This window comes from Athene noctua, chromosome 1, assembly GCF_965140245.1.
Source record: "Athene noctua chromosome 1, bAthNoc1.hap1.1, whole genome shotgun sequence".
In the NCBI taxonomy this organism is placed as follows: Eukaryota; Metazoa; Chordata; class Aves; order Strigiformes; family Strigidae; genus Athene; species Athene noctua.
In genome coordinates, this window is record NC_134037.1 from 134,945,299 (window position 1) to 134,970,923 (window position 25,625).

General features: G+C 46.9%; 2 protein-coding genes across 4 annotated transcripts in view; one reads left to right on the forward strand and one right to left on the reverse strand.

The window, feature by feature from the left end:
- LOC141956532 (uncharacterized) overlaps window positions 1-3,401 on the forward strand; it is a 20,155-nt gene extending 16,754 nt beyond the window's left edge. The window contains exon 20 of the mRNA XM_074897327.1: window positions 346-3,401. Within this exon, the coding sequence (XP_074753428.1) occupies window positions 346-456 (111 nt within the window). The 3' untranslated portion in view covers window positions 457-3,401. The remainder of the gene's footprint in view (window positions 1-345) is intronic.
- On the reverse strand, window positions 3,387-24,335 carry TMEM39A (transmembrane protein 39A). 3 transcript variants are annotated; one of them, XM_074897339.1, is made up of 10 exons: window positions 23,999-24,087; window positions 18,501-18,586; window positions 12,156-12,349; window positions 10,428-10,650; window positions 8,941-9,024; window positions 7,373-7,515; window positions 6,559-6,907; window positions 5,550-5,737; window positions 4,921-5,041; window positions 3,387-3,820 (listed from the first exon to the last, which is right to left on the reverse strand). In XM_074897339.1, the coding sequence occupies exons 3-10, from the start codon at window positions 12,266-12,268 to the stop codon at window positions 3,587-3,589; spliced, it is 1,455 nt and encodes a 484-aa protein (XP_074753440.1). In that variant the 5' UTR covers window positions 12,269-12,349; window positions 18,501-18,586; window positions 23,999-24,087; the 3' UTR covers window positions 3,387-3,586. The 3 variants fall into 3 exon arrangements, with proteins under 3 accessions (XP_074753440.1, XP_074753450.1, XP_074753460.1); XM_074897349.1 differs by lacking the exon at window positions 18,501-18,586 and having other exon boundaries at window positions 23,999-24,335; XM_074897359.1 differs by lacking the exons at window positions 18,501-18,586; window positions 23,999-24,087 and having other exon boundaries at window positions 10,428-10,609; window positions 12,156-12,264.
- Window positions 24,336-25,625: the final 1,290 nt, after the last annotated feature.

Genomic DNA, 25,625 nt, shown 5'->3' on the forward strand with positions numbered 1-25,625 from the left:
CTCTGTCTCTCTATCTACTTGCATCAGTATTCACTATTTGTCACTACTCCTTCCTCTATTTTCCTATTCCTCAGTTCTGTAACTTCAAGTCTTTCCTTGCTGTCTCTTGAAAAGGGTCTCATGTAAATGAAAGGCTCATGTCTTTTAATTAAGTCTTACAGCTGCCTTTATCCCAGTTACACTGATGCCATACCTGCTGGGGGAGAAGGGTAAATAAAACGTGTCCTTTTGGTGCTGTTGGGGAAAACAAAAATCAGTTACGTTTTGCAGGGCTTTCAACAGTGTCTATGTGATGATGCTTATGCTTTTTTTTTTTTTCTTTTTCTGTGTCTTATCTTCTCCCAGGTCATGGCAAAATGGTGGGATGAAGCTGTTCTTCTGAGGATTGGCCTGAAGCTAGAGCAGTTTCGTTGCCAGACCAAAAAACCATCCATTTATTACGACGTCCTCGCATGATGGAGTGACCAAGAGGGAGACTAATTCTTTTTTCTCCTAGTCTGACCTGACCAAATATTAGAGTATTCTTGTTTTCATTGTTCACCCAAATAAGGCTTAGTTACAGGCCCGTTGGAGGAGTAGGGAGGAACACTGATCTAAGCAGGCACTGATGCTGGGCAGACATAATTTCTGCTCCCCATTGTTACCACATGGTCCAGTTTATACTGGGGAGACTAACTGTGCTAGCTAGTTCCTTGCTGTGTTTTTGCCAACAGGGGAAGCTGCAACTATCTTCTGCAATTTCTTTCTATGTAAGGGTCTTGTATAAACATGGAAGACAGTTGCATCTACAGGACTGCATGTTGGCAGTTCTTACTATGCATGGAAAGGTACAATCCCTAGACCTTAAACTTTCTCACAAAAACTCCTGCTCCAAGGATATAATGAAGGTACTTTGAGGGGGAGAGCCAGCTTCTCTTGAGAAATAATGCCTAGCTCCCTTGGAATGAGGAGGATCTTAACACACCTGCAATTAGATAGTGTGTGTTGTGTTATACAGTGCATCAGAGCAAAAGAGAATGCCTATAGCTATGGGAAGTGTCACTGTGCTTCTGTCCCTTATGCTGTAAGCAGGGTAAGGTCAGTCTAACTCTGGCACAAAGTATGAGTGTGTTCACTGCAGGAGCAGCTCCTACCTACCTTCAGCCTCACGTGCAAGGGGAGGGAAAAACCGGAGCATGAACCCTTATCAATTCTGTGACCCAAAGCCCTGGTTGAGGGTTCTGGCTTCCTGTTGCACATCTCTATTTTTCCCACCTGAAGCCTTGGAGAGCCTCTTTTCTCCCACTGGTTGCTTAAATATAAGCCCACTATCATTTAGGCATCTAAATTAAATAAAGTAATTGGTAATGCTGTAGAATACTGCTTAAGGGGTGCTGAGCTATGACAAGCAGGTGAAATTTGTGTGGTACTGAAAGCAGAAAATGCTACTGAGTTGCTGCAAGAGCTCAGGGAGACTTTTCACTGCTTAAAGGGGACTTAGAAGAAAGATGGGGACAGACTTTTTAGTAAGACCTGTTGCACCAGGACAAGGGGTAATGGTTTTAAACTAAAAGAGGGTAGATTTAGCCTAGATGTAAGGACAAATTTTTTTACGTGGTGGATTTTTTTAGGGTGGTGAAACACTGGACAGGTTGCCCAGAGAGGTGATAGATGCCCCATCCCTGGAAACATTCAAAGTCAGGCTGGATGGGGAGCTGAGCAACCTGCTCTGGTTGAAGATGTCCCTGCTCATGGCAGGGGGTTGGCCTAGGTGACTTTTAGAGGTCCCTTCCAACCCAAACAATTCTGTCGTTCTAAGAGTGGAAGCTTGGTGCAAGAAAGGTGTTGCACAAAACCATGTACAGCAAAGAGCCTGTTCTAGAGAAGAAACCAGCCCCCTCTTATCCCAAGTGCACTTCCTGAAGTAATCAAGGAGGAATTGAGGCGTGGATTCAAGACAAAGCATGATATTACAGGAGGAAGAGCTAGAGAAGACTACACTTGTACAAGGGTAGGCTGTAAGCCACAGTACTGTGTTTCGTTGAAAGGTCCCAGACTGTAAACTCCCAAGTCCCTGTGTCCTGCCAGCAGCACTGGGGCCCCAGGAAAGATGAGAAAAGGCGTAGGAGTAACCAAAACTAAGCATTTGTGTTCATTTTGGAGGAGGTTGTGGTTAATGATCAGAGGTATCTCCTGTTGCCTACCTTATCAGGTATCCCAGGCTTGTGACCTTGTCCTACAGCCAGAAGCAAAGAAGACTGCTCTGTTCTTACTTAGCTTGGAAGGAAAGAAAGAACAGAAAGTAGTTGCAGTTTGTCCCAAACTCCATACAATTTGTGTGGCTTTTTTCTCATATATACCCATTCTTCAGAGCTAGCACTTTACTAATGGCTAAATTTAAGTCAGATGGCATCTGAATGGAAGAACATTGCATTGCTGCCTCCTCCTTCATTACCTGAGTTAAAGCATCAACTCCTACTGTCAGCTGTCACCAGCATTCACAGATTAATTAATTATATGGTTGATACTCTCCAATTCCTCTGTGATACTGCCACACTGGATTCACTAGATTCTAGTATAGTTCAGCTTTATGAAGACCAGTTTGAAAGCAAAATATTTTCTCTAATATTGATGATAAGTTATTAAACACCACCAGCATATCTTAGAGTGAAACACTGCTGAAATGCATTGTATAGCAACAAGGGAGTTGGTATCAGACAGTAATACATTTCTGCCAGAACATTATGGCTTGAAGGAAAGGGCTGAATGTTCCCTAATTTAATGCTGTTACTCAAGGGATTAGAGATGGATGTTTAAAATAATCAATTACCATCTTGCTAGATGAAGCTATTTATTTATTTAAAAAAAAAAAATCTTCCTAAATGACACACTACCCTGAAATTATAGTTTAAATATTTAGTTCATTCTCTGGGTAGAGTGAGGGAGCTTAAGTTACTAGGCAGACAGACAGGAGCTAAAGTAAAGAGTTTGTTATTTTTTAAAAAAAGTATTTCCATCCTGCTAACGCTGAGAAGAACTGAGAACTTTTACTGACTGACTAACTTAGTCTGTCTTTCCACACCCTGCTTCCTCCCTTTCCCTAAACTGGTATCACACCAGTGCACATTTCCAAGGCAAGACTTCCCTGGAACTGAGGTTAGTAAGATAAACTTTGCTCATCTTTGTGAAAGGCCCCTGTGTTTCCTTTCTTCCCGTGGCTGTTAGATTATCCAAGTTCTAGAGCAAACCAGTTCCTAATTAACAGTGTGCAAGAGCAAGGCAGTTGTGTGAGCAAAGCAGACACAGTGACCACACACACAATCCTGTTGCTTCACATAGATATATGTATGGGTATAGATATACGGTATATACACACTGATTTGTTTTTATATATATAAAATAACACCTTGTTTATAAAGCGACATTTAATTGCCACTGGTTCCCTTCCCACCCCACAAAAACAATAGTATACAAAATATAAAATATTTTAAATATTTATAAACGCCGCAAGAAAAAAAATAGAACTGTACGAAAATATTTTTTTTTTTCTGAGGTTCCCTCCCTGCCATGTGAGAAAGGAAAGAGAAGGGGTACACATTTGGCCGGCCTAGTGTGCCTTGAGTCCATAGTTGTTAAGTGGGTAGGAGTATGCCCTGCCTAATACTATCCGGTCCCGGAGGAGCTTAAATAAAACATAGTAATTGCAGAAAAGGATGAGGGCCATGGAGAGGGTATGGTTCCACTTCTCTGAGCGCAGCAGCGAGTAGAGCTGGTAGCAGACCACGCTGCCTTCGATGAGAATCAGCAGGTTGAGCAGCCGTAATGGACGGTGAAAAAGGAACTGCAGGAAGACAGGGAAAAAGGACACGATTTCTATGATTTGTTGAAGTGTTAAAATGGGGAGGGAGATGTACATAGCGCTGTTGTGCAGAAGTTTGTACTCTAACCACTGCCAGCTGCTGGGGAAAGCAGCACAAGAAACATGGCATGTAGAAGTGTCATTGTGCTTGAGAAGGGCAGGACAGGTGAAATAAGCTCTTGGCCAGCTGAGATACTTCCCCATTTCCCTGGAAGATGTTAACTAGAACCCTCTTAATCTGCCACTGCCTGATTGGCAAGATGAATCATCATGCTGACGAAGCACCAAGAAGGCAGCTATGGCTTCCATCTTGCCCAGCCACTACTACAGCAATAGCGTGGCCAGCAGGGACAGGGAAGGGATCTGACCCCTGGACTCGCCACTGATGAGGCCACACCTCAATCACTGGGTTCAGTTTTGGGCCCCTCACCCCAAAAAGGCCGTTGAATGACTCGAGCGTGTCCAGAGAAGGGCAACGGAGCTGGTGCAGGGTCTGGAGCACAGGTCTGATGGGGAGCGGCTGAGGGAACTGGGGGGGTTTAGTCTGGAGAAGAGGAGGCTGAGGGGAGACCTCATGGCCCTCTACAGCTCCCTGAAAGGAGGGTGCAGAGAGGGGGGATGAGTCTCTTGAGCCAAGGAACAAGCGCCAGGCCAAGAGGGAATGGCCTCAAGCTGCACCAGGGCAGGGTCAGACTGGCTCTTAGGAAGTATTTCTTTGCAGAAGGGGTTGTTGGGTGTTGGAATGGGCTGCCCAGGGCAGGGGGGGAGTCCCCATCCCTGGAGGGGTTGAAGAGTCGGGTTGACCCAGCACTGAGGGATCTGGTGGAGTTGGGAATGGTCAGTGTGAGGTTAATGGTTGGACTGGAGGATCTTCAAGGTCTTTTCCAACCTAGACAATTCTGTGATTCTGTAATACTACCATGGAAAAGCCCCTCTGCTGCTAAAAGGTATTCTGTTGAGCAGCAACAGGCTGTTGGGCAGCACCAAACTCTGTTTTGCACAGTCTGCTCTGCTGCAGCTAGGTTTGAGCCTCTCCTCCCTCCTGCAATTGTAACATGGCAACTGAGAGGAGAGATACTTGCATAAAAGCGGGCGTGGGACACATCTGAAGGCACTGCTACGTTGTAAGGCCCAACTGCTTTATACAGGCATCGGCTCCGTCGCACCAGAACTCCTTGTGGCCATATTGTGTTTTCTGACCAGCTGTGGGGAAAGAACACCAGAGCATTAGCGTCTCTGCTCCCAACTCCCTGGATGTGGATCCACAGGAACGGACTGCACCCTGGAAGATACCAAAGCCTCTGCCATGAGGATGTGTCCTAGCTGCCACTGGGAAAGGGCAAGGAGGTGATCACAAGACCACCCGATGGACTCGCCCTGAACAAATGGCTCCCCCAGGGTTAGAATGTGCTGCGTCAGAGGGGGCCACCCCCTGCCCCTGCACAAGCAACTTCTCCAGTTGGCCAAGCAGAATCTCAGCATTTGTTTCTGGGAAGGAAGTACCACTGACTAGAGGAGCTCAGACAGCTCTCTAGAGCAGACAATTCCATTTCTAGCAAACAAAGACCAGCAAAGTTGTATCTCTGACCCCAGCGCTGTGGGGAATGGAGAAGCACCGTCAGTAGATAAGCACTGTGATACCTGCTTATCTACTAGAGCGTCTTCTCACCCCTTGCTGGGCACGCCAACCCCTCCTCATCCCCACACTCACATATGCTGCGGAGCATTGCTGTAGGAACCGTGTTCTAGTTTCTGCCACTTGCCGAGGTGGGCAGCTGATCTGTGGAGCAGGTCACAGTACTTGGGAGGCAGCAGCTGAGTGGTGAGCATGACAAAGGCGTTGATCCACACCATGATGAGGTGCTCGCAGGACCAGCGCATGTCGTAATACTGGGTGCTCTGCAAAGAGAGCAGACAAGAACTTGGCACCACTGTTCACAAAACAGAGGAAGGACGACAAGGGACGTACTGCATGTACATCCCGCAGACCCACACCACACGTTACAGGCATGCGCTTTTGGACCGGTGATTTCAGAGGGTTACAGCTTAGGAAACACTCAAGACTCCCTTCTCCTTGACCTGAAGGAGAAAGGGCAGGGGGATGATGCTGCAGCTGGTGCATCTCCTCCTCCAGCAGCAGATAACAAGGGGGTTTGCTTGCCACAGGACTGCTCCACAAGCACCAGTTGCACCAAGACTGCTACATGGATTGTGGAGCCCTGCCTGTTTCATTACACCAACTGGAGCTCATTCTAAGTTAGAAAAAACAACAGATTGAAAAAATACAAGTCCCACATTGACAAGAGGGTCTTGGGTTTAGCTTGCCAAGCATCCTAGTTGGCTGTTTTCTAACAGGCTGACCATCAAAGCCTCTGATCCAAGCGCTCGAAAACCAGGATGCTGGATCTGAGACAAGTAACAAGAGCTTCCCTTTTCTAGGAAGAACACAGCTATCCATCTGCCTAGGACAGGGGGCGGGAGCAGGGGAGTTAGTAAGTGGGGTGATGGGACTAGAGGTGCATCACATTTATGGCAATACCTATCCGCCAACCAGGAGCAGTACTAGTGCACTCCGGATGCAGCCATGCTCCGCTATCCGGGCTGCCAAAGGGGAGACAGAGAAAAGGGGAATTAACCAGGAATCTGGCCTGGCAGCAATTCACACAACATTCAGAAGGAGACGGCGGGCAGGGGCACAGAGAGAGCCTGACAAGAGCTACCTTCACAAAACACAGTGGCAGAAACGCCACGTAGTAGGCACTGAAGAGAGAGTTGAAGAGAACTTCCTTGATCCTGCGGTTGAAGTCTGCTTTTAGGCACTCCACCTCATTGCGGATGAGATCTGGGGAGAGGGGGCAGCTGTGGGTGGGGATAGATGTAGGGTTATTGAACTGTTCTCTCAGGGACTCCCACAGAAGCGAGAGGAAATCTTTGGGTTTGACCAGGCTGCTGACAGCTGAAGACCCATCATCCACCATCTGGTCCTGTACCAAGTAACCACAGTCTGCAGGAAGGGGCTGTGCTCTGCTGTCCTGGTGGAAGCAGCACAGAGGAACGTAGACACCAAACCTGTGGGGAAAGAAAGAAAGAAAAAGGGATGAAGTGACAGCCATTCCAACAGGAAGCAGGGGGCACCTTCTCAACACATGTTGGCCCTTCAGAGAGGGACGCCACATAGGAACCCTCACTCCAGAACCTAGTGGCCAACTCTTCTCCTCTGTAAAAGGCTACACGCTGCAGCTTTAACAACTGTGCAGAGAAGCTGCTTTAAATCCCATTTGTGGAACCAATGATCCCAATGGCTCAGTCTTCAGTCACAGTAAAGGCCCCTCATGCAAACACACTGAGGCAATATACTTCATCAGCTCAGCACTACCTCCCCTCACATCATCCCCTGGCCACTCCTACTCCCCCTTTAACCAAAAGAACAGGGAGACAGATTACAGCCAACACCTCTGCTTGCTCTGGTGGCTCATGCCACCCCCAGGCAGCCATGCTCCCCCCACCCTGAAGGTACAAGGCGGTGTCACTCACGGGTAGCCCAGGAAGAGAAGGTTGAGAACAGAATGGCTGCGGAAGAGGTTGACCAAAGTCCAGCAGAGCACCCATCCACAGAGGGTGAGCAGCACCAGGCGCACCATGTAGTGAATCACTGATGTCGCACCCACCTGAGAGGCCTGCAAACGGAGGAGAAACATTCAGCAGCCCTCTAACACTAGTGCTAGAACAGGGGGTGCCTGTGGAGGAGTAGCAGGGAGAAGGGTGCCTGGAGGCACTGTAATAGGGATGGATGGCTGCCCTCTTCCTCCCAGAAGCAGGAGACTGACTCTCTTACGAAGGTGGACACCTTTGATTTTATTCACGATTGAGAGAATCCAAAAGATTCAAACAAGCACAAATTGTAATGCATGACTAAAATTTTTTTTTAAAAATTCAGACCTGCAAAGTAGAAAATACTGTTGCTCAAGTCCCTTATTTCTCCGATGATAGTTCCAGGATAGCCTGAAACATATTTCCTCTTGCTCTTTCCTTTAGAAGGATCAGGTCTCAGCATTTATTTTCCTAAAGAACTGAAATGTCACAGTTCTCAGCTGAGGGAAGAGAAGATGGTGCACCTTGGCAATCTTTAAGTTTCCACCACTCATCTATACAGGCTGCACTCTAGTGAGGAGGCACCACCTTCAAAAGGGCAGCAAGAAAGCTTGTTCCGGTCTCCATGGGGGAGAAGGCAACTGAACCATGGAAAGATTCTCAGGGGTTAGAGCCAATAGAAGTGATGCACAAGAACTTGCATGGAAGGTTTTAATGCAGAAATTTCAGTCTATGGGAAGTTTTACGGGAGATGTGATCATAAATGAAAATGGCAGGAATTGGAGATGAAAAGAGAACTTCAGAGATTCAATCTTCTCCATTCACCTACTCAACAAGACATAATTGTTCCTTTATTTTATTTTTAAACTTACTGCTTAGTTGCTTAGCCTAGAGTTCTATTAACAGTTTCAGTGGACAGAACTGCCATTTTCCTCAAAATGGCCTTTCTCAAACGTGTATTTGGCCTGATTCTGCTCCAACAAACACAGAGAGGGTCTCAAAATCTGAGGTGACATGATCAGTCTCAGAGTTACTGAGTAACCTGGACCAGACAAGCAGTTCTACCATCTACTCCTATTTCCCTTTAGTGTACTCAGACATCCTCCTCCCGACCTTTCCCCTCTCATCTCCTGTTCGTTCTTCCAGTCTTGCCTAACCTCCCCATTTGCCTTTCTGCTACTTGACTTGCAATTCTCTCAGCCACTTCTCTGGCACAAGATATCGAGGCACAGCATTGTGCCTGCACGGGTAAGGCAGCAAGTGGGACCATTTCATCTCCTCCTAGCTGCAGAGGCAACAGAGCTACCCAATACTGCAGGGCATGAATGATCTCAAGGAGAAAACTTCAAGGCAGAAGGGCATCCCAAAAAATCTTAAGTCCTTCACACCCAGACTTGTTCTGGGGGAAGAAAACCTCCAGCTATGCAACTTGCAGAACTTTCTCAGGCCATGGATGGTTGTGCTCTGCAATCAGTGCTACAGGCAGGAGAGGGAACATTTGGGAATGTTACCTCAGAGATGAGGGCCCACACCAGCCTCCGAGCCAGCATCACTGTGATGAACGCCGCCAGGTGGTAGTCAATGAGGTGAAAATTCTGAAGAAGGAAAGAAAAAAGGTCTTCACCAGGGGAAGGAACTCTGAAAACACCCAGCTGGGGTGGGACTAGAAAGCTGGCTGCTGAGAGTGCATTAGGACCTCGTGTAAGCATTCCCCAAAATCTCTCTGTTAGGGATGAGGGAGAAGGGATAAACATCAGTCACACAGGAATGTCTCCAGAAGCAAGATCTTCCCCACACGGAGGTTCCTTCCCATGGAGAGATTTCCACTGAAAACAAAACAAACCCACCCTTCAGGCAGGTATTTTTGGGGTCAAAGGGACATTTAGGACCAGGATCCTACTACAGAGAACAGCTTGCATGTTCTTCCAGCAAAAGCCACTGAGCAACCAGAGCAAGGGCAGCCAAAATGAAGTCCAGAGTGAGCCCACCAGCTCACTTTAGCTCTTAGTCTCAGAAATGGTCTGTAGTGACCCCAATAATCAAGTTGATCTGAGAAATGACATCTTTGTGGGCCACAGATCTGTATTAGAAGTTTAATGTTGGCTCTGGCTGCATCAAGCTAGATACAGCTCTTGGACCCCTTACAATTTTTCGGCGAAGCTATCAACTTTGTTTTGGCTAGAACAGTTAGCAGACTCTGAATACTGCTATTTGGGACTTCAAGGACATTTTGGGTAAAAAAAAGAATGCTTGACTTCCGATGGGGACAAACGACCATTAAATCCTTTCAGTTTGGGAGCCTAAACCAGAACGCTTTTTTCTTCAAAGCAATCCGTGTCTACCATTGAGTAGCTGAACTTGAACCTGATAACTGGAACACCAGCACCACCTGTCGGTATAGTTACCCAAGGAACCACCTCATGCTTCCAAGCAGCAAGGACACAATACACACTGAAGGACTGCTTCAGAGGCTAGCTTCTCTCAGACGAGGTTTGCCAGCTCAAGGACAGGTCACTGCCAGGCTGTGCAGCTTACCAGGAAGAAGACTGAAACCGAGGAGGCTGGGAGGTTTACACAAGCTGAGGATCTGACACCCTCCCCAACTCCTCTGCTGCTGACCTGCTGTGAGATCCTAATAAAAACTTGCATCGTCTCCCTTTTCTCATGCTCTGTTGTTTCCACTGGGAAGGGGCACCTGCAGTAGGAGAAGGCAGGTTCCTGGACTCTCAACTCCATTTCAGACCCTAGGGGTTAGCTAAGCCATGCGAGATTCTGCAAGAAATTTCCACTGAAGGAGTCCTGCTGACACCTCTCTCACCTTCCATGTGTTTTTTCACCTGTAAAATGGGGGATGACATGGCCCTGGCTGATGTGGATGCATGTGAATTCCTCTTCACTCCCTTAATGTCAAATGATTGGTGATTCCTGGCCTGAAGATGCATGAAAAGAAGCTGTGTAATGAAAAAACACGAGTGATGGCATTTGCAGGGGAACTCACCAGTGAGGTGCAGGATGCAGGGTGATTGTATGGGTACCACCAGACAGTCTTGTAGATGTTGATGTACTGAATGAAGAGGGCTACCAGTAGGTAGATGAAGAACAGGAATTCAAAGAGAAGGCTCCCATCCAGTGGCAGTTCAGGGATCCGGCAGTGACGTACAGGCTCCGGCGTAATCAGCGCTGTGATCGGAGGTGCAGAGAGGCTGATGGCACTACCATTCCTGAAGCAGACAGATATTACTCACTTGTAAACATTCTACCTCATCTCTACCATTTTCCAGGATGGGGAGTGCTTGAGGTTGTGAATTTGGGACTGAGCATTGCTAGAGGAGAGATGGCTGAAGTTTTGTATTCATATCTCTGGTGGTGAGCTTCATCGTCATCTTGGCTCAGATAAAACCCTTATCCAGCATTTTCTCTAGACAGCAGATTGGTCTGCCAGAGGTGCTGTGACAAACCCAACAATATTTCAGTAAACTTGTAGATGGAGGAATAGAGGTACAAAGTGAGGAAGCATCTCCAAGCAAAAACCATTGAACGCTCTGTGCCAGACCGAGCCCTTAATGCTGGCTCCTTCCACCCATCACTAGGACATCACAGTAGCACCCAGCCTCCTTCTCCAGTATTGCAGTGCCCATCATCTTTCTGCTCACACTTCCTCTCTTAAAAAGAAGGGTAAGTAAAAATAGAACAGAGGAGTTCAGCCACTTCCTAGAGTGACCCCTCAAGTATTCTCTCACTTCCTTCTTTCTTAGCCTCCAGAGGAGACTAGGACAACTAAAAGCTCTGGCAGACTAAACTGATGGAGGAAGTTCAGACATGTCTGACTGACACCAGGATAAGCAATGCTCCCCCAGAACCTTGGGGCACTGACTCTATGGTCTCAACAGTCACTTGTTCCTCATATAAGACTGCCATCCATTAATCTGTCCCAGACAGAAAAGTCTTTAAAGGCCAAAGCTAAATGGCTCGGGTCTCTCTACTCTGTAAGGATGAACCCATAGGAAGTAGATCAGGGCCTCAACACGCAGCAGACAGCTTCTCTAGTCTGCTAACTTAGGTATGGAAGGAAGCAACGCTGGGCCCTTTTAGTCTTTATGCCAAATGTGGAGATCTAAATGTCACCATGTGTTCCTTTTTCAGCCCCCAAGTTCCCCAGAAAATGGAGATGGGCTTTGCCAATGGTAAGAATTAGTTTCATCTGCAGCCAGCAGGGCTAAAACAGTGCCTTTCTATCATGCAGGAGGGGGACTCACAGCTAAGCTCTCACTTGTCACACTGTGGCATTGCAGGCAAGTGAGCAAGAGAGACAAGGACTCATCATCTCCTAGGACTCACTGCTCTGGGAACTGCTGAGGGAAAGACAAACAGCGTGGCACGACTTCCACCCCTGGCCGTTGTGACTTCAGTGAGGAATGAAGGGTGGCTGAGACCACTTCCACAATCGCCCCCACAGGGCTGATTTTAATGCATGAAGTCAAGAGCGGGGACACAGTGGGAAGCGTGTGCCATGGCAGAGCTGGGAAGAGAAGCTAGAAGAGGTTTGTCATGCAGGGCACGTTCCCTCTCCTAATGCCACAGCAGTGGGCTCAAGGTTCCTGTCTCCCAGTTCCCTGCTTTAACCACGAAGCTACATTCCCACACAGAGTTCAGCGCGGAGCAAGGCTCCTAGTTTTTAGCACTATCCCAACTGCAGGTGTCTCAACCATCCCACCTTTGTCCTCACCTGTTTCTCAAACCAGTACCGTTCCCGCAGCTCCCACCAACCAGCGTCTGGAGAGAAGGCAAAGCTGAACGGCTTAGCTGCTGCCGGCTGGGTCCCCTCCTTCCACCGGGCATGACCAGGAACCAATCCACTTCCAGTGCCTCCGGCAGGCTGTGCCCTGAGACCCAGACAACGGTCCCGAAGCCTTCCCAGGTCTACAAAGGAGGCAAAAACATCACTTAAGCTGCAAACTGCTGGTCACTTAGCTCACACCCCGGCCAAGCAAGTTCATGCAAAAGGAAGCCACACTCATACACTCAGAGCCCTGTGGGACACCCATCACCACCCCAAAACACTGTGCTGTCTCAACAACACCAGATCAGCATCTGCTTGAATACACAGAAAAGGACACCACTGACGCTCTGTCTGTGAAAAGCAGCTGCTTAAATTAGCCACCAGCAACTGCTAGCACTTCCTGTTGGCTGGAAAGCTCCAGCGAGCATTTCTAGGGCTAGAGACCACACAAACACGTGCCTCATTTCAACCTGCAAGCCTGGGAAGAGCCCTCTCCCTGTTCTGATGCAAGGAATTATTACAGCTTCGCAGGTCTTTTTAACCACCCAACACAGCAGTTGACAGGCTCTGATGCTGATAGGTAACTTGGACACCCTCTCCCACAGCTCTGAACAGACAAGACTGGTCTCCATGAAGGTAATTGCATGGTTCAGCTCCCTTCTGTGCTAAGAAAGCCTGACACAATGGGAGGAGCCCATTGTGTCTAATTAGATAACTAGAACCACCATTTAAAAGTGGTTCTAGTTATCAGAGTACCACAGCAAAACACATATGTATGTATGCATGTATTTCGAATGCATGTATAAGTAATCACATATCCCAGCCCTCAAAAAAAAAAAAAAGTAAGCCTGTAAATATTTATTTAATTTTAAATTACACATCTAAATCAATCAGTTCCTTAAAATGAACTAGTATGAGAGAGGTTGGGCAACTCAGAATATCAGTAACAAAGTCTGGCACAGACTTTATCACTTCCCATATGGTTTTGCTTTTATTTTGTTGGTCTCCCAATGACACTGCAAGGATTTCAGCAGTCAGGTAAGTTTCTGATGGCTAGCAGACCTAAGAGAGCAAGGGGTTGAACTGGAGTGCAAATCTGGAAGTCATTCCAAGCGCACGTGCTATACAGAATCAAGACACTGAGCGAGCATCTCACTACAAGGACCCTGACCATGTCTGGAGGCTAATCAGCTGCCCTCCTGGCAAAATATCGTAGCCAGAAACAACCCAGGGTCCAAAAAAGCACCAACACCTTCTGGAAAACTCTGGATCTAGCTTAGAAATTTACAGATGGAACCTATCATCTATTTATAATTCAGTTATCACCTCCTTTAAAATCCTTAGAAATCACAGCTGGCAGAAATGCCAGGAAGTTTGCTCAATGACTCACACCACTGTAACCATGAGCATAGCATGCAGGAGAACTAGTCTCCCCCAAAGAATTGTCCTTTGCATTACAATTTCCTATCCTTCATCTCTATTCCAATAACCGATTCTTAAAATTTCAACAAAAAGATGTTTCAAAAGATGAATATTTTCCACATACCCCACATGAAGGTCTCTTGCAAAACAAAAATTAAACCAGAGATCCTGGAGGGGAGGTAAAAAAAGAAAAAAAAAAGAAAGAAAAGGAGTTGTGAAATTGCGTGAAAGGAGAGAGTAAACATTGGAAAATTTCAGTTTGAAGGCAAAGTATTTTGGCAGACTTCAAAACACTCACTATAATTCCAAGAACAAAACAGCAGAGAATTAAAGCCTTCCTTACCTTTCCAGTCAAGACACTAAAGCTTTCAGAGAACTTTCTCTAGGATGTTCTAGAGTTTTATTTGGGAAATTTTATTTTTCAGGGATTAAATATAAGCAAAAGAAAATTTTGCTTATATTTAATCCTTCTTATATATAATCCTGCATGCACAAGATGAGCAGGGGCAGCAACAGACAATGCAGAATTTACTTAGGGCATCCAGACACTTTACATAAACAGCAAAGGTGAAGAAAAAAAATGAGGAAAAAGCTCTAAAATAAGCAACTTGGAAAGCCTTTTCAAGACAAACTATTACAGGGACTGTGGAAGCTAAAACAATTGGTCTGATTCAACTTACAGGATATTTATGATACGTTGGTGGTCTAATTAGTGTTATTAACGGTGGAAGGTATTTTATGCCACATTCAGTAATTCATGTAAATAATTTAACAGCTCTCATTAGTAATATCTCATTAATATGCTTCACATGCTTGCCAACATAGACACTTGGACACCAAGTAATCACACTTCCACCCTCTGGTTTTGCAAGCGAATAAAATGCAGATTTCTACCAGTAAAAAGAATGCCTGTGGAAAGGAGCCCTCCTTAATGTCTGTGGGCCATATTTTAAATGCACTTGAATAAGCCTTTTCACAGTGATCCATGAACATATAGACTGGGTAGTTCCTTAAGCCAAGTATTAAATAACTTTCCTTCACTGGAGTCTGATCAAATTAGGTTGGTATCTGTTAGAGGAAAATCTGCCAAAGGACCATTCTTTTTTTGTTTGCTTTTGTTTTATAAACCTAGCCACACAAAACTGAAGTTCCCCAGATAGAAGTTAAATAAAGCAGTGAGATTACAGATCAGTTTGACTCTTAAGTCTGCTTTTTTTGGCCTTGAACCAATCAACAGCCCTCCTTTTTGAGGAGAGACATGGCAAAAAGCCTTTTTATAGTTTTCAATTAATAAACAAAGGCATGACTCTACTGTGAAAAATATGCTAACAAGAAAAAAAGTGTCCATGACCCTTTACACCAACAGATAAGATTTCTGTGTGCATCCAAGTCATATTAAGTATTAATAAAGAGCTCGCAGAGCTCGCTGGGAGTCTACCAGGCTCCCTTCTGTTTGCAGAGCCCCAGCCCATCAACGATCTTATTTTATATAGAGCCACTGGCACAAAAAGCAAGGAATGGAAGAAAAAAAGCGTCTACTGACGAGACTCTTTAGTCTATCAATGTGATTACACATCATTCTTCTCAGTTCACCTACATTTCCCTCAAAAATAAGTCACATACTTGCAGTCTCTTCAACCTCAACATCCTCAGAACAGAAGCTGCCTGCCTTCCAGGATCTCTCTCAGGCAGACATGGGCATCATAAAAACACACAAGAAGGATCTGGGGAGCAGCTGGAACAGTGAAGAGCACTCCTGCTCATGCACAGGGAATAGATATGGGTATGGACAGCTCTTGGGTCCTAGAGAGGGACTATGCTCTTTCTTGGGGACAGAGACAAAACCTTCAGCTCTGACATGGTTATAAGACAGCCCAGGAACATAAGGCATCAGGTCCTCTGATTTCCAATTCACACTTTTGGGGCTACAGAAAGCACTTGGGCATTTTGTTTCTCTGCACCAACACCCCTCCGTAGCTATCCTGATGAGGCAGGATCAAGGCAGTCAAGAAACACAGCTGTGAGCAAAGCTTTACTGATAAAGAGCGAGGCAGACAAACGATCCACCAGCTCAGAGGTGAAGCAGCATGCACAGTCCTGTCCTGCTCTCCAGGGACCATCACTCAGAATCAGGTTCCTGCATCAGCAGCTGCCCAAACAGCTCTCACAAGAGGCAAATCAGGAGAGAGTCAGTGACTCATCAGAATGAAAAGTCTGCCTGGTTCCCCATCTCTTTGCTGGAAACGCTACAATGCTCAGCCAGTTATTTTAATGGCATGAACGTTTTTTAATGGGAGAAAACTCTGAGCCTCCAATCCTCCTGGGAAGCTTGCTGCACTGAGGCGTGAGAACTCTCAGAGCTTGGAAAACATTCAGGAGGCTCTCCTTGGCTCCACAAGTCCTACAGCCAGATACTCTCAAGAGCAGAAAGGAAAATGTGGCCAACCTCACTTGAAGCACCGTGGCCTGAGAAGACCACAGGTGTCTCACTGAAATTTACCATCTTGATCAAAGCAGCCTTCTTCCTGCCGAGTAAGCACATGACATCTTGGGGTGAAGCAACACCTCTGCGACCGTTAGTGAGGGAGCTCTGCACGCCCCCTCCTCCTCAGCCACACAGAAACTCCCAGCGTTGCCTGGGTTGCTAGCAAGACTTTCCATTCAGGGTGCCAGTGCTTTATGGCTACATAGGTATGGAAACATACCTGCCCCCTGTACAGTGCTCCCTTGCAGGGAAGTTTGGCAGGCCACCCCTGTGACACAGCTGCAGAGCACTGACACAAAGCATGGGGAACTACCAGTGCTGACAAAACACCATCGATGTTTCCAGCCCCTCCAGGTGCTAGCAGTAATACCCTGAACCACAGTTAGCATTGAGTGTGGGAACAAAAGGATAAATTCACGCTTTCAGGAACTGGGAACAGTGCAGGAAAAGCACAGAGAGCTCCTGCAGCCAGGTATCTGGCAATTCCTCCCCCAGCTGCAGCAGCTGCCCATCCCCCTGATGACAGGAGCACTGGCTTCTAGGTCATCTTCCTTCAAAAAGGAACATATATCCTGGAACTGGGCTTCCTGGATAAGCTCCGAGCTCCCAGACCACGAAGGCAAGGGACCATTTAAGGCCTGGACAGTTCACGCTGGCCTGAGTGAAAGGCTGTCCCCAGGGCTGCCACTGAACAACACAGCCAGCACCTGTACAGCTTCTGTTGTTACCCCAGAGGTGACAACAACTGTGTCCCAGACGGTGGCTTATTCATAAAACCTTGTTTGCAAGGCTGCAAAAGACAGTTACTAGCCCCTGGTGAAACCATTTCTGGAAGGATGGGAGAAGGAAAGCAGGTTATGATTCTCTAACCTTTGGGATTAAATATATACAGTAACAGTCATGATTTTCAGCTGTCAGACAAACAGCTCTTTCTCCTCTTCCTCCCTCTCACCCCCATCAGTCTCTGAAATTGAAAGAAGCAATGTAAAAACATCTCTTGATTACTAACATCCTCGCTTCAAATTGCTGTAGCTGGTCAACCTAATCCCAAATTTGCACTTGTCCATCAATCCTATGCCTCTGCAAATGCAGCAAATCCAATTTACAGTCAAGTTTTCTTTTGAACTGCTGTGAGCCCTAGTTACTATGGCTTATTTTTACTTCCTTTTAGTGTGAGATTTTTATTTATTTAAATAAAAACATTTTGACAGATGGAAAAAGTGAGACACAAAGCTGGTAACTGATTCACCTAACATAATGCCAAAAAAAAAAAATAAAATTGAGAAGAGAGCCTAGGAACTGCGATGGCTGCACCCATGCCTCAGTCACGAGGCCACCTTGTCAGCACCCTTCCATCTGCCACACCAAAAGCCAAGAAGCTGCAAAATGTCTGTGGAAGCCTTAACTTGGTTTGGGAATAAAAAAAGCATTTAGTTGTTGCAAGGGAAGAAACAACAGACAGGTTATCAGATGGAAAGCTAAATATTTGGCTTCTGCAGAGCTCCCCCGGCGCTAAGTCAACACAACCTTTCAACTGGGGCTGGCTCCCAAGGAACACACCCACCACCTGGCCCAGAGCTTGGCCCCAGCACCGGGCTCGGAGGCAAAACCTGTTAGGAGGGAGGTCTCCCAAGTCAGCACATTTTCCATGTCCTCCTCACAATGTATGGAGCGATGGATTAAGAAGGAGATTTGGTGTGGAGAAAGACAGAAGCCCCCCTGAAGTGCAGTCCAGGGTCAGGCAAGGAAGATGAGAGCCAGGTGGTGAATCACCACCGTCATGCACCAGCAAGACTAATTTTTGCTCAGTGACTAAGAGCCAAGAACCTCCCCTGTAATAACAAAACCAATCCAGCAAGACCAAGTCAGTGTCAGCTTTTCTGATACAGCACAAGCCTGGCCAAAGAGATTCCATCTATCAGGCCTCTATGCACATGTCAAAACCAAAGGGTGAAAGTAAAAAGAAAAAGGCAACATTTCACACATGGCATATATACTGTATGACTCATTTCAGGCATCTTCAGTGACGAAGGCTAGAGCTAAACAGACACATTAAGTGGGGAAAAGAAAAGTCCTATCTAAAGACAAGGTGAAGGCAGCACTTGCTATTTGTAGCTGCCACGGTACTTCAAATACCAAGCAACACAAATGAGAGCAGGAAAGGAAAGTTCTCCAGGAAAAGCCTCTCCAGGTGAAAGTGCAGTAAGCTCAGTCCAGCTCGTTTTGCAGATGTGCTCTTTAAGGATGGGACATAGATTTAAGTTCTTAATACTCTAGACCAAGAAAATTATCCAAGAAATTGAGAAAGCAATGTTTCAAAATGGAGAAGGAATTTCCAAACCAAACCCTACACATTCCTTAAAAATCCCCCTCAAAGACCTTACTTCAGAAGATGCGAGGAAGAGATTTCCAGAGGTATGCAGAAGATACGGTCCTCTTCAGAATACAGATGAGTTCAAGTCTTTGTGAACTGGAGGAAAGAAGATACGCACACTAAGCACTCATAATGAAACTCTGGCAAGCACGAGAACAAAGCCGTGATTCCTGGAGTAATAAAATAATACCTCATAACCATATAATTACCTGGTGCAACTAACTGCTGCAGGAGGTCACAGCAAACAGCTTAGTAAGATTTTAATGAATGACTACAATAATTTTATGAATGAAGACAAGTGAAATTACATTCCCAAAAAAGTGAAAAAAAAAATACAACCCCACAATGTAAGATCCTCAGGGCTCAGCAGCTACACATGGCCAATAACACACTCCTCACCAAGACAACAGTATTGTACAGTTAGGAAGACATTTTCTTTGGCTGTTTCTGATGTATACATCAACACTCACAGCCAAATACTGGATCTGTGAATAACAAAAGATTGGCTTGTTCTTGTGTGAGAACAAGATAGAATTGCAAAGTAGAGCTTTTCCAGCAGTAAAGGAAAATGCAGGCCTGACCAGTTGGGTCATGATCTATTTTGGTCCTACAGTTCCCATGCTTCAAAATCGTGTGAGGAAAAAAGATAGCAAGTCCAGCCTCATCCCGAGAGAGAGGCTCAAACTAAAGAGCTGGCAGGAATTACTGAGCTAGATGTATAGTTCTCAAAGACAACCTGCACTGTCATCTGAAAGCTCAGGAGAGTGCCAGCTTAAGACCCAAAACAGGATTTGGGTATGTTAACACCACAGAAGTTTTAAGCTCCAACTCCATGTGCCTGTTACAGATAGAAACAAAAGTTCATTTTAGAAAAGGATGCTGGTTGGGAAGTAACGCTAAATCACAAGGATGAGGTATTAGCAAACACAACACAAGCAAAGCTATCAAAGCTGGCCGTTAATACAGTTTATCAACATGCACTCCTAAGCACACCTTGCTCCAAAGCTCTTCAGTAAACACTGCACACTGGCACAACGTTACCAAAACACAGCCACCAATCACCCTCCGTTACACCACGCAACACACAGCAACTGGGAAAGGAGAGGGAATTTTGGCTATGGCCATTGAAATTTTCTTTTCCAGCTTATCAGGACAAATGCACAGCAAAACAGATGGGGGGGGGGGGGGGGGGGAGGAGAGAAGGAAAAAAAAAAAAACCCGACACTCTTGCCTTAAAAGCCCACCTTAAAATTTTCAGCCAAGCAAGCCACAAAAATACACATTCCTCTCCAAATCCTGAATACATACACATGGTCTAATGGCCCAAGTACAGGACTCTTTGCTTTTAATCTCTTCAACCGACTTCCAGGGAAGTTGTTTTAGTGATTTAGACCTTAATTTCCTTATCCCAAACAGGATAAACTGTTCAGCAAGTATTTCTCCTCCCAGGGGTCTCTGCACGTAGTAGTGAATATTTTTTACAGTATTATTTTAGTGCTTTAGACAAGCTTTTTCAAAAACAAACAGAAGCAGCTTTCCTGCTGTTTTTGCTCCTCTGCCAATCCCTATGTTTAATTTAATGGAGATCAGCCATGATGACAAATCACAGGGAGTCACTAGGATTTTTCTATTTTGTCCTCACATAGCTAAAAATAAGGCAGGCATCTGCCATCTGTAGCAATGAGCTTAAAGGCATGGAGTAAAACACAAGGAAGAAACACTTCCTTGAGCCTTACCCCAAGCCATCACACTGGGATTCATACTGGGAAGTATCAGTGCAACAATGATCTGCAGATCCGCAACACCATGGAAAAGCAAAATTATTGCAGGGAATTCAAAATAAATCACAATTTCCTAAATTATAACTTCGCATTAAAATACAAACCACTTATGAGAATACATCAACTGCCCTCTACTTGCCTCTTAAATAACAGCTACACAAGTTCCTTGCAGAACAGTAAAGGTCTTCATATTCAACTTGCATTACTCTGGCAGGCAGCGCTCAGAACCTTGTATGAGCACTTACAGAGCAACTAACGTAGATCATCAGGAAAATGTAATAGGATACATTAATCCCCGATATAATTAATTATAGCAAGACTAATTTGACTGTCTGAATCTGCGTACACACTCTCTTTTAAGTATTTCCAAGCCACAGATATCTGATAATTTTTGTTTAAACCAACCATTTCAAGCTCCCCAGCATACATGGATGCTGCTGCACCACGCTAGCTAGCACAGCTTTTCTGACTAGCTTGCATAATACTTCCCACCAGAAGTCTTGTTTTCCGCTTGCAACATGTTCAGCCCAAAAAGTCAAAAAAGGTTGGAAATTACTCTCCAATGACTACACCCCACAAAGAATGACAGGAAGTCTTTCAAGCAAGTTTCTGATAGCTCATGAACCATTTGCCCAAACCACACAGCTACTAGAGATCAGCTGCTCTGATTTTAAAAATCCACCTGCTGAAAGCTCTATCACTTATCTAATTGTGGTACTGTTAGAAATAAAGGGACCTAAGTTTCCAATCAGCACAAGAGACTGGCTGCAGTTAGGTGAACAAAGAAGAGGAGAGAGCTAACTTCATGGCACCATCCATTATGGTGACAGGCCAAACTCTGCAGTCAGAGAGTAGATTAAGGGGCAGAGGGAAGGGATCACCAAAAGAAGATCAACTATCATAACATTGTATCTTCCTTACAGTTTTTTGCGCATGAAGTAGCACTGCAGTACCATCTTGACACCATATCAGTCCTCCAATTGAATGGCAGTGCAAGAACAAAAATTGGGCCTCAAAATGGAAAACACTTAGAATATCATAGCACAGAGTTAAGTAAAACAGATCAAGTAATACTGAAGTTGAAAGGTGCAAAGCATTTAAGGAGATACTACAAGTCAAATCCAACCCTCCTCTGTATCTCTCAGTCCATAAACATGCCAGGATGTAAACTTTCACAACAGACAGACAAGAGAATAGTTGGAAATTGGTAATGTTTTTAAGACCATATGTTCAGTAAGCAAATTCAGTCAAATCTCTGATTCTCACCAGTACTAAAAAGCACATAAATCTTTTGTGTTTACAAAATGTCTCTTCTTTAAATCCATCATACAAATCCAACTCCTCCAACTCAAGAGTTCACATCTGTAAAGTAAAACCGAACCCCATGCTTGTAACCGCCAGAAAAAAAACTTTTTTCCAGGATTTAATGATACTGAGGAACAGGGAGAGCACTGAGACTGAGGAGGAGGGCGGTCTCAGAATTAGTACTATCTTGTTGCTTTAAACCATATCCATCTTTAGGAGCTGTAACTCTCCAGAGCTATACTGAGTGGCCTGACTGGCTTCCAAGCTGAACACCCATGGAAACTGGAAGCCATCTTAAACTTTTCTCGCATATACACTCTTGTTGTATTCTCAAACATCCAGATTTGATGCCTGTAGAAAAAAAAAAAAATGAGTTATGATATCTAGACTTGAGTTGCCCAAGTGAATTTGCAATACAGACACTTTTGAAGAAAGATGAGTGTTCAGTGCTGCTCAATTCCAAAACCACCAGAAAGGTGTGGGGTTTTTCCCCTCAAATATTACATATGTAATTCTATTCTCTCTAAAGCAGTGTCTGAAGAAAGCATAGACAAAAGAGTGATTAGGCCTGTCTGAGTAATATATAACAGTATAATTATATTGGTGATGTTATATCAGCACAAATATTGCTAATATAGGCAGGCCACTAAGATGAGAATAGCTTTATTTCCTTATCTACTGCAAGATGCTATTATGTCCCTGTAAAAAGAATAATTCAGCAAGGTGCTAACCTCTACATTGCAAGAAGTTTTTAAGAGTATGTCTTCTTACAAGCAGGATAGAAACACACTCTGCAAAAGTAGGAAGCAAAATGTTTTATTCTCATTTTACAGTCAGAAAGACTGTAAAAAAGAAGAGTAAAAAATAAAAATAAAAGGCCTGCTTTTTCTAAATTATCAATGATTTTGAATACTCAGGTTGAGGCAATATAGACACCTCTATTAGTAGGGGCGTGGACACCCAGACCTTTCAAAAAATCAGGTCTCAAATGCCTGCAAGTGACTACATCTGCAAAGAGACAGCCAGGAATGAGCTGTACAGGAGGCACGCAGGCGTTCTATTGTCTCGAGGTTAGGAGCACACACTAAGCTGGACAGAGTTGACTGTGTCAGTGATATACCCGAGCTCCTCTGTCATTCCAAATAAATCAGACCTGGACAGCATCCCCATTCTACATGCTGGTTTGCACTGCAAAACCTGAGGCAAAGATGCTCAAGAACTTAATGAGGAGTGGCTGCACATACACCTGAAGAACTTCCAGCCTGATAAGGAACAAGAAGGAGCAGGTAAGGTTTCAGCACAACTCCCAGAGAGGTCAGCATCACCTGGCTACCCCTTTGGCTCCAGCGGGCCCAGGTTTAACCAGCAGAGCATCATCCGATCGCAACACCAAGTGTATTGGCTGAAGGAGCTGGAGCTCCAGAGGAGCCGCTGGAAGGAGAAAGAGCGTCAGAAACAAAGCTGCTCCAACAACAGGAGTGCCAGGAGGTGAGCAAAGGAGCAGACTGCGGGTGTCCTGCTCTGCTCTCAGCATCCTGTGGAACTGGAGCTGAGCTGTTCCAGCCCCATCCCCATACTACCACACCCCTCTGCCAGAAAATCCCTTCTGATCACAGGGAGTTAACCAACCTGAGGTGCTTGCAGAAGGGATGCCTTGTCTCTGAAAACTTTAGAACTCACTGCTTTGTAATACAGACACGTCATCCCTTCACTTACAGTCGTAACAGGTACCAGTGATATGAGGGACGGGCTACTGATAATGAAGCAGCACGCACGAGAGTGATCATAAACCACAAACAAAGCTGCCTGTTTCCACTACACCTTCACAGGTTAAAACAGTGCTGGAGCAGTGAAAGGGCTTCCTCATGTAGTAAGGAAAATCATCGGCCTAACTGCTGTCCTACAGAGTAGAGGATGATTGATAGTGGTACAAAAAAGAACGGGCATAGAGACGTGCGCCCACACCGACTCTGGAAACGGTACCTTGTGGCGGGTTCGATTTTCCTCGGCTTATAGAGGATTGCCTCAGTTCTCCATCTTCCGGAGGAGGGTGCCCTCTCCTACCTCCTTCGCAAGGCTGATTACGCAGGCACAGCCTTTTAAAAGCCCAAACCAACCTTCCCGCGACCCCCTGACCGCCTTCAGTCACGCCTAGCCCCCCAGCCCACCTACCACGGCCCACCCGCCTCTCCGCGACGCGCTTTAACCCGGACACACCAGGAAACGTCTAAAACCAGAAGCCCGGGACCGGGTGCCGTGACTTCACCGGCTGGACGGCACAAAGCCCGCAAGAAGCAGCCCCCCCACTTCGCTGCCCACACCCCACCACACGAAGTTTCAGGGTCCCGCATTCCCCCGGGGCAGGGTCCCGCACCGCCCGCTCGGGCTGCTCCCCCGGGGGAGCGGCGGGGCCGGTACTCACACATCCAAGCGCGGGCAGCGGCGCGGCTCGGACATCAGCCGGCAGCGGGGGTCCCTTCCGGCGGCAGCGGCCCGGCGGCGGCGGCGAGCCCCGACCTCCGCAGCCCCCCCGCCCCCGGACCGCCGGCGGGGGACGAGGCTGCGGCGGCGGCGGGTGCCCCGCAGAGCGTCCCTCCTGCCGCCGGACAGACCCACCTCGCCGCTGCTCGGAGCGGGAGCAGGGGCGGGCGGCCGCGACAGCCCTGTTGGGGAAGGGAAGAAGAGGCGGGCGAGCCCGGCCTCGGCGCCCCGGCGCGGCCCTGAACACCGCCGGCTGCCGCCGCAGCTGCCCGGGAGACGTGGCAGGGAGGGCTGATGCTCTCATCACAGGGCGACAGGCGGCGGCGGCGGCAGCAGCCACCGCGGCGGCCGGCGGCCGTGGCCGGCCCAGGGAGGGCAGGGCGCCAGCGGGGGCGGGGCGGCCGCGCCGCGCCGCCATCTTGGTGGTGGCGGCAGCCCCGAGCCCGACCCGACCCGGGCCTGGCGGCTGCCGCCGCTTCATCCATTCCGCTGTTCTTTTTGTTAAACCCGCGCGTCGCCGGCAGCTCAGCTAGACTCAGGCGGGGGTCTCCGGTGGAGACGCTCAGTCTCCTTATCTGCTCTTTGCCGCACCGAGAATATTTTTGTTGCCCTAGAATCTCCATAATAGATCCACGACGCTCCATGCCTTGCATCCTGAGATGCCAAAAAAAAACCCCAACCCATAATTAACTGCTTCATTACAGCCAAAAAAATTATTCATCCCATGACTGGAACACAGGTCTGATGGGGAGCAGCTGAAGGAACTGGGGGGGTTTAGTCTGGAGAAGAGGAGGCTGAGGGGAGACCTCCTGGCCCTCTACAGCTCCCTGAAAGGAGGATGCAGGGAGGGGGGATGAGTCTCTTGAGCCAAGGAACAAGCGCCAGGACAAGAAGGAATCGCCTCAAGCTGCACCAGGCAAGGTTTAGACTTGCTATTAGGAAGTATTTCTTTGCAGAAGGGGTTGTTGGGTGTTGGAATGGGCTGCCCAGGGCAGGGGGGGAGTCCCCATCCCTGGAGGGGTTGAAGAGTCGGGTTGACCCAGCGCTGAGGGATCTGGTGGAGTTGGGAACTGTCAGTGTGAGGTTAATGGTTGGACTGGAGGATCTTCAAGGTCTTTTCCAACCGATATGATTCTGTGATTCTGTGACTGGACACCCTCCGCCACTGTCACCCTCAGCCGATGTGATGGCGACACCTTGCTGGGGAGGACCTGGGCCACCCGAGTAATTTAGTAGTTGCCCACAGCTACTCGAGACAGCCCCAGGGCCTCCAGAGAAGGGTAGGCAGTGGGGAGGGGACACGGGGTAGTATCTGCAATAGCCACCGAGCGGCAGCAAATATTCAAAGGTTGGCCGGTGGTTGACACTAAAGCAACGCCAGGGCTTTCTCGAGCGGCGTTCAGCGACTGAGTTCTGGACCAACTTGAATGTGCCAGCCCCCGGCTGGGTTGCTGTGCCGGTGCAAAGGTTATCTCTGCGGATGATGGGCTTTCACAATCACAAGAAAGCTCTCCCATGGAGCGAGAGGAAGGACTGGAGGAAAGAAATAATCTTGTGTGTGAGCAATA

Coding starts and splice junctions, on each gene's coding strand:
- TMEM39A (XM_074897349.1), bottom strand. CDS start 12,268: ATGCCCGGTGGAAGGAGGGGACCCAGCCGGCAGCAGCTAAGCCGTTCA. Junction 7,516..8,940: donor TGTGGGCCCTCATCTCTGAG/GTAACATTCCCA, acceptor CTCCGTTTGCAG/GCCTCTCAGGTGGGTGCGAC. Junction 6,908..7,372: donor CTTCTCTTCCTGGGCTACCC/GTGAGTGACACC, acceptor CTTTCCCCACAG/GTTTGGTGTCTACGTTCCTC.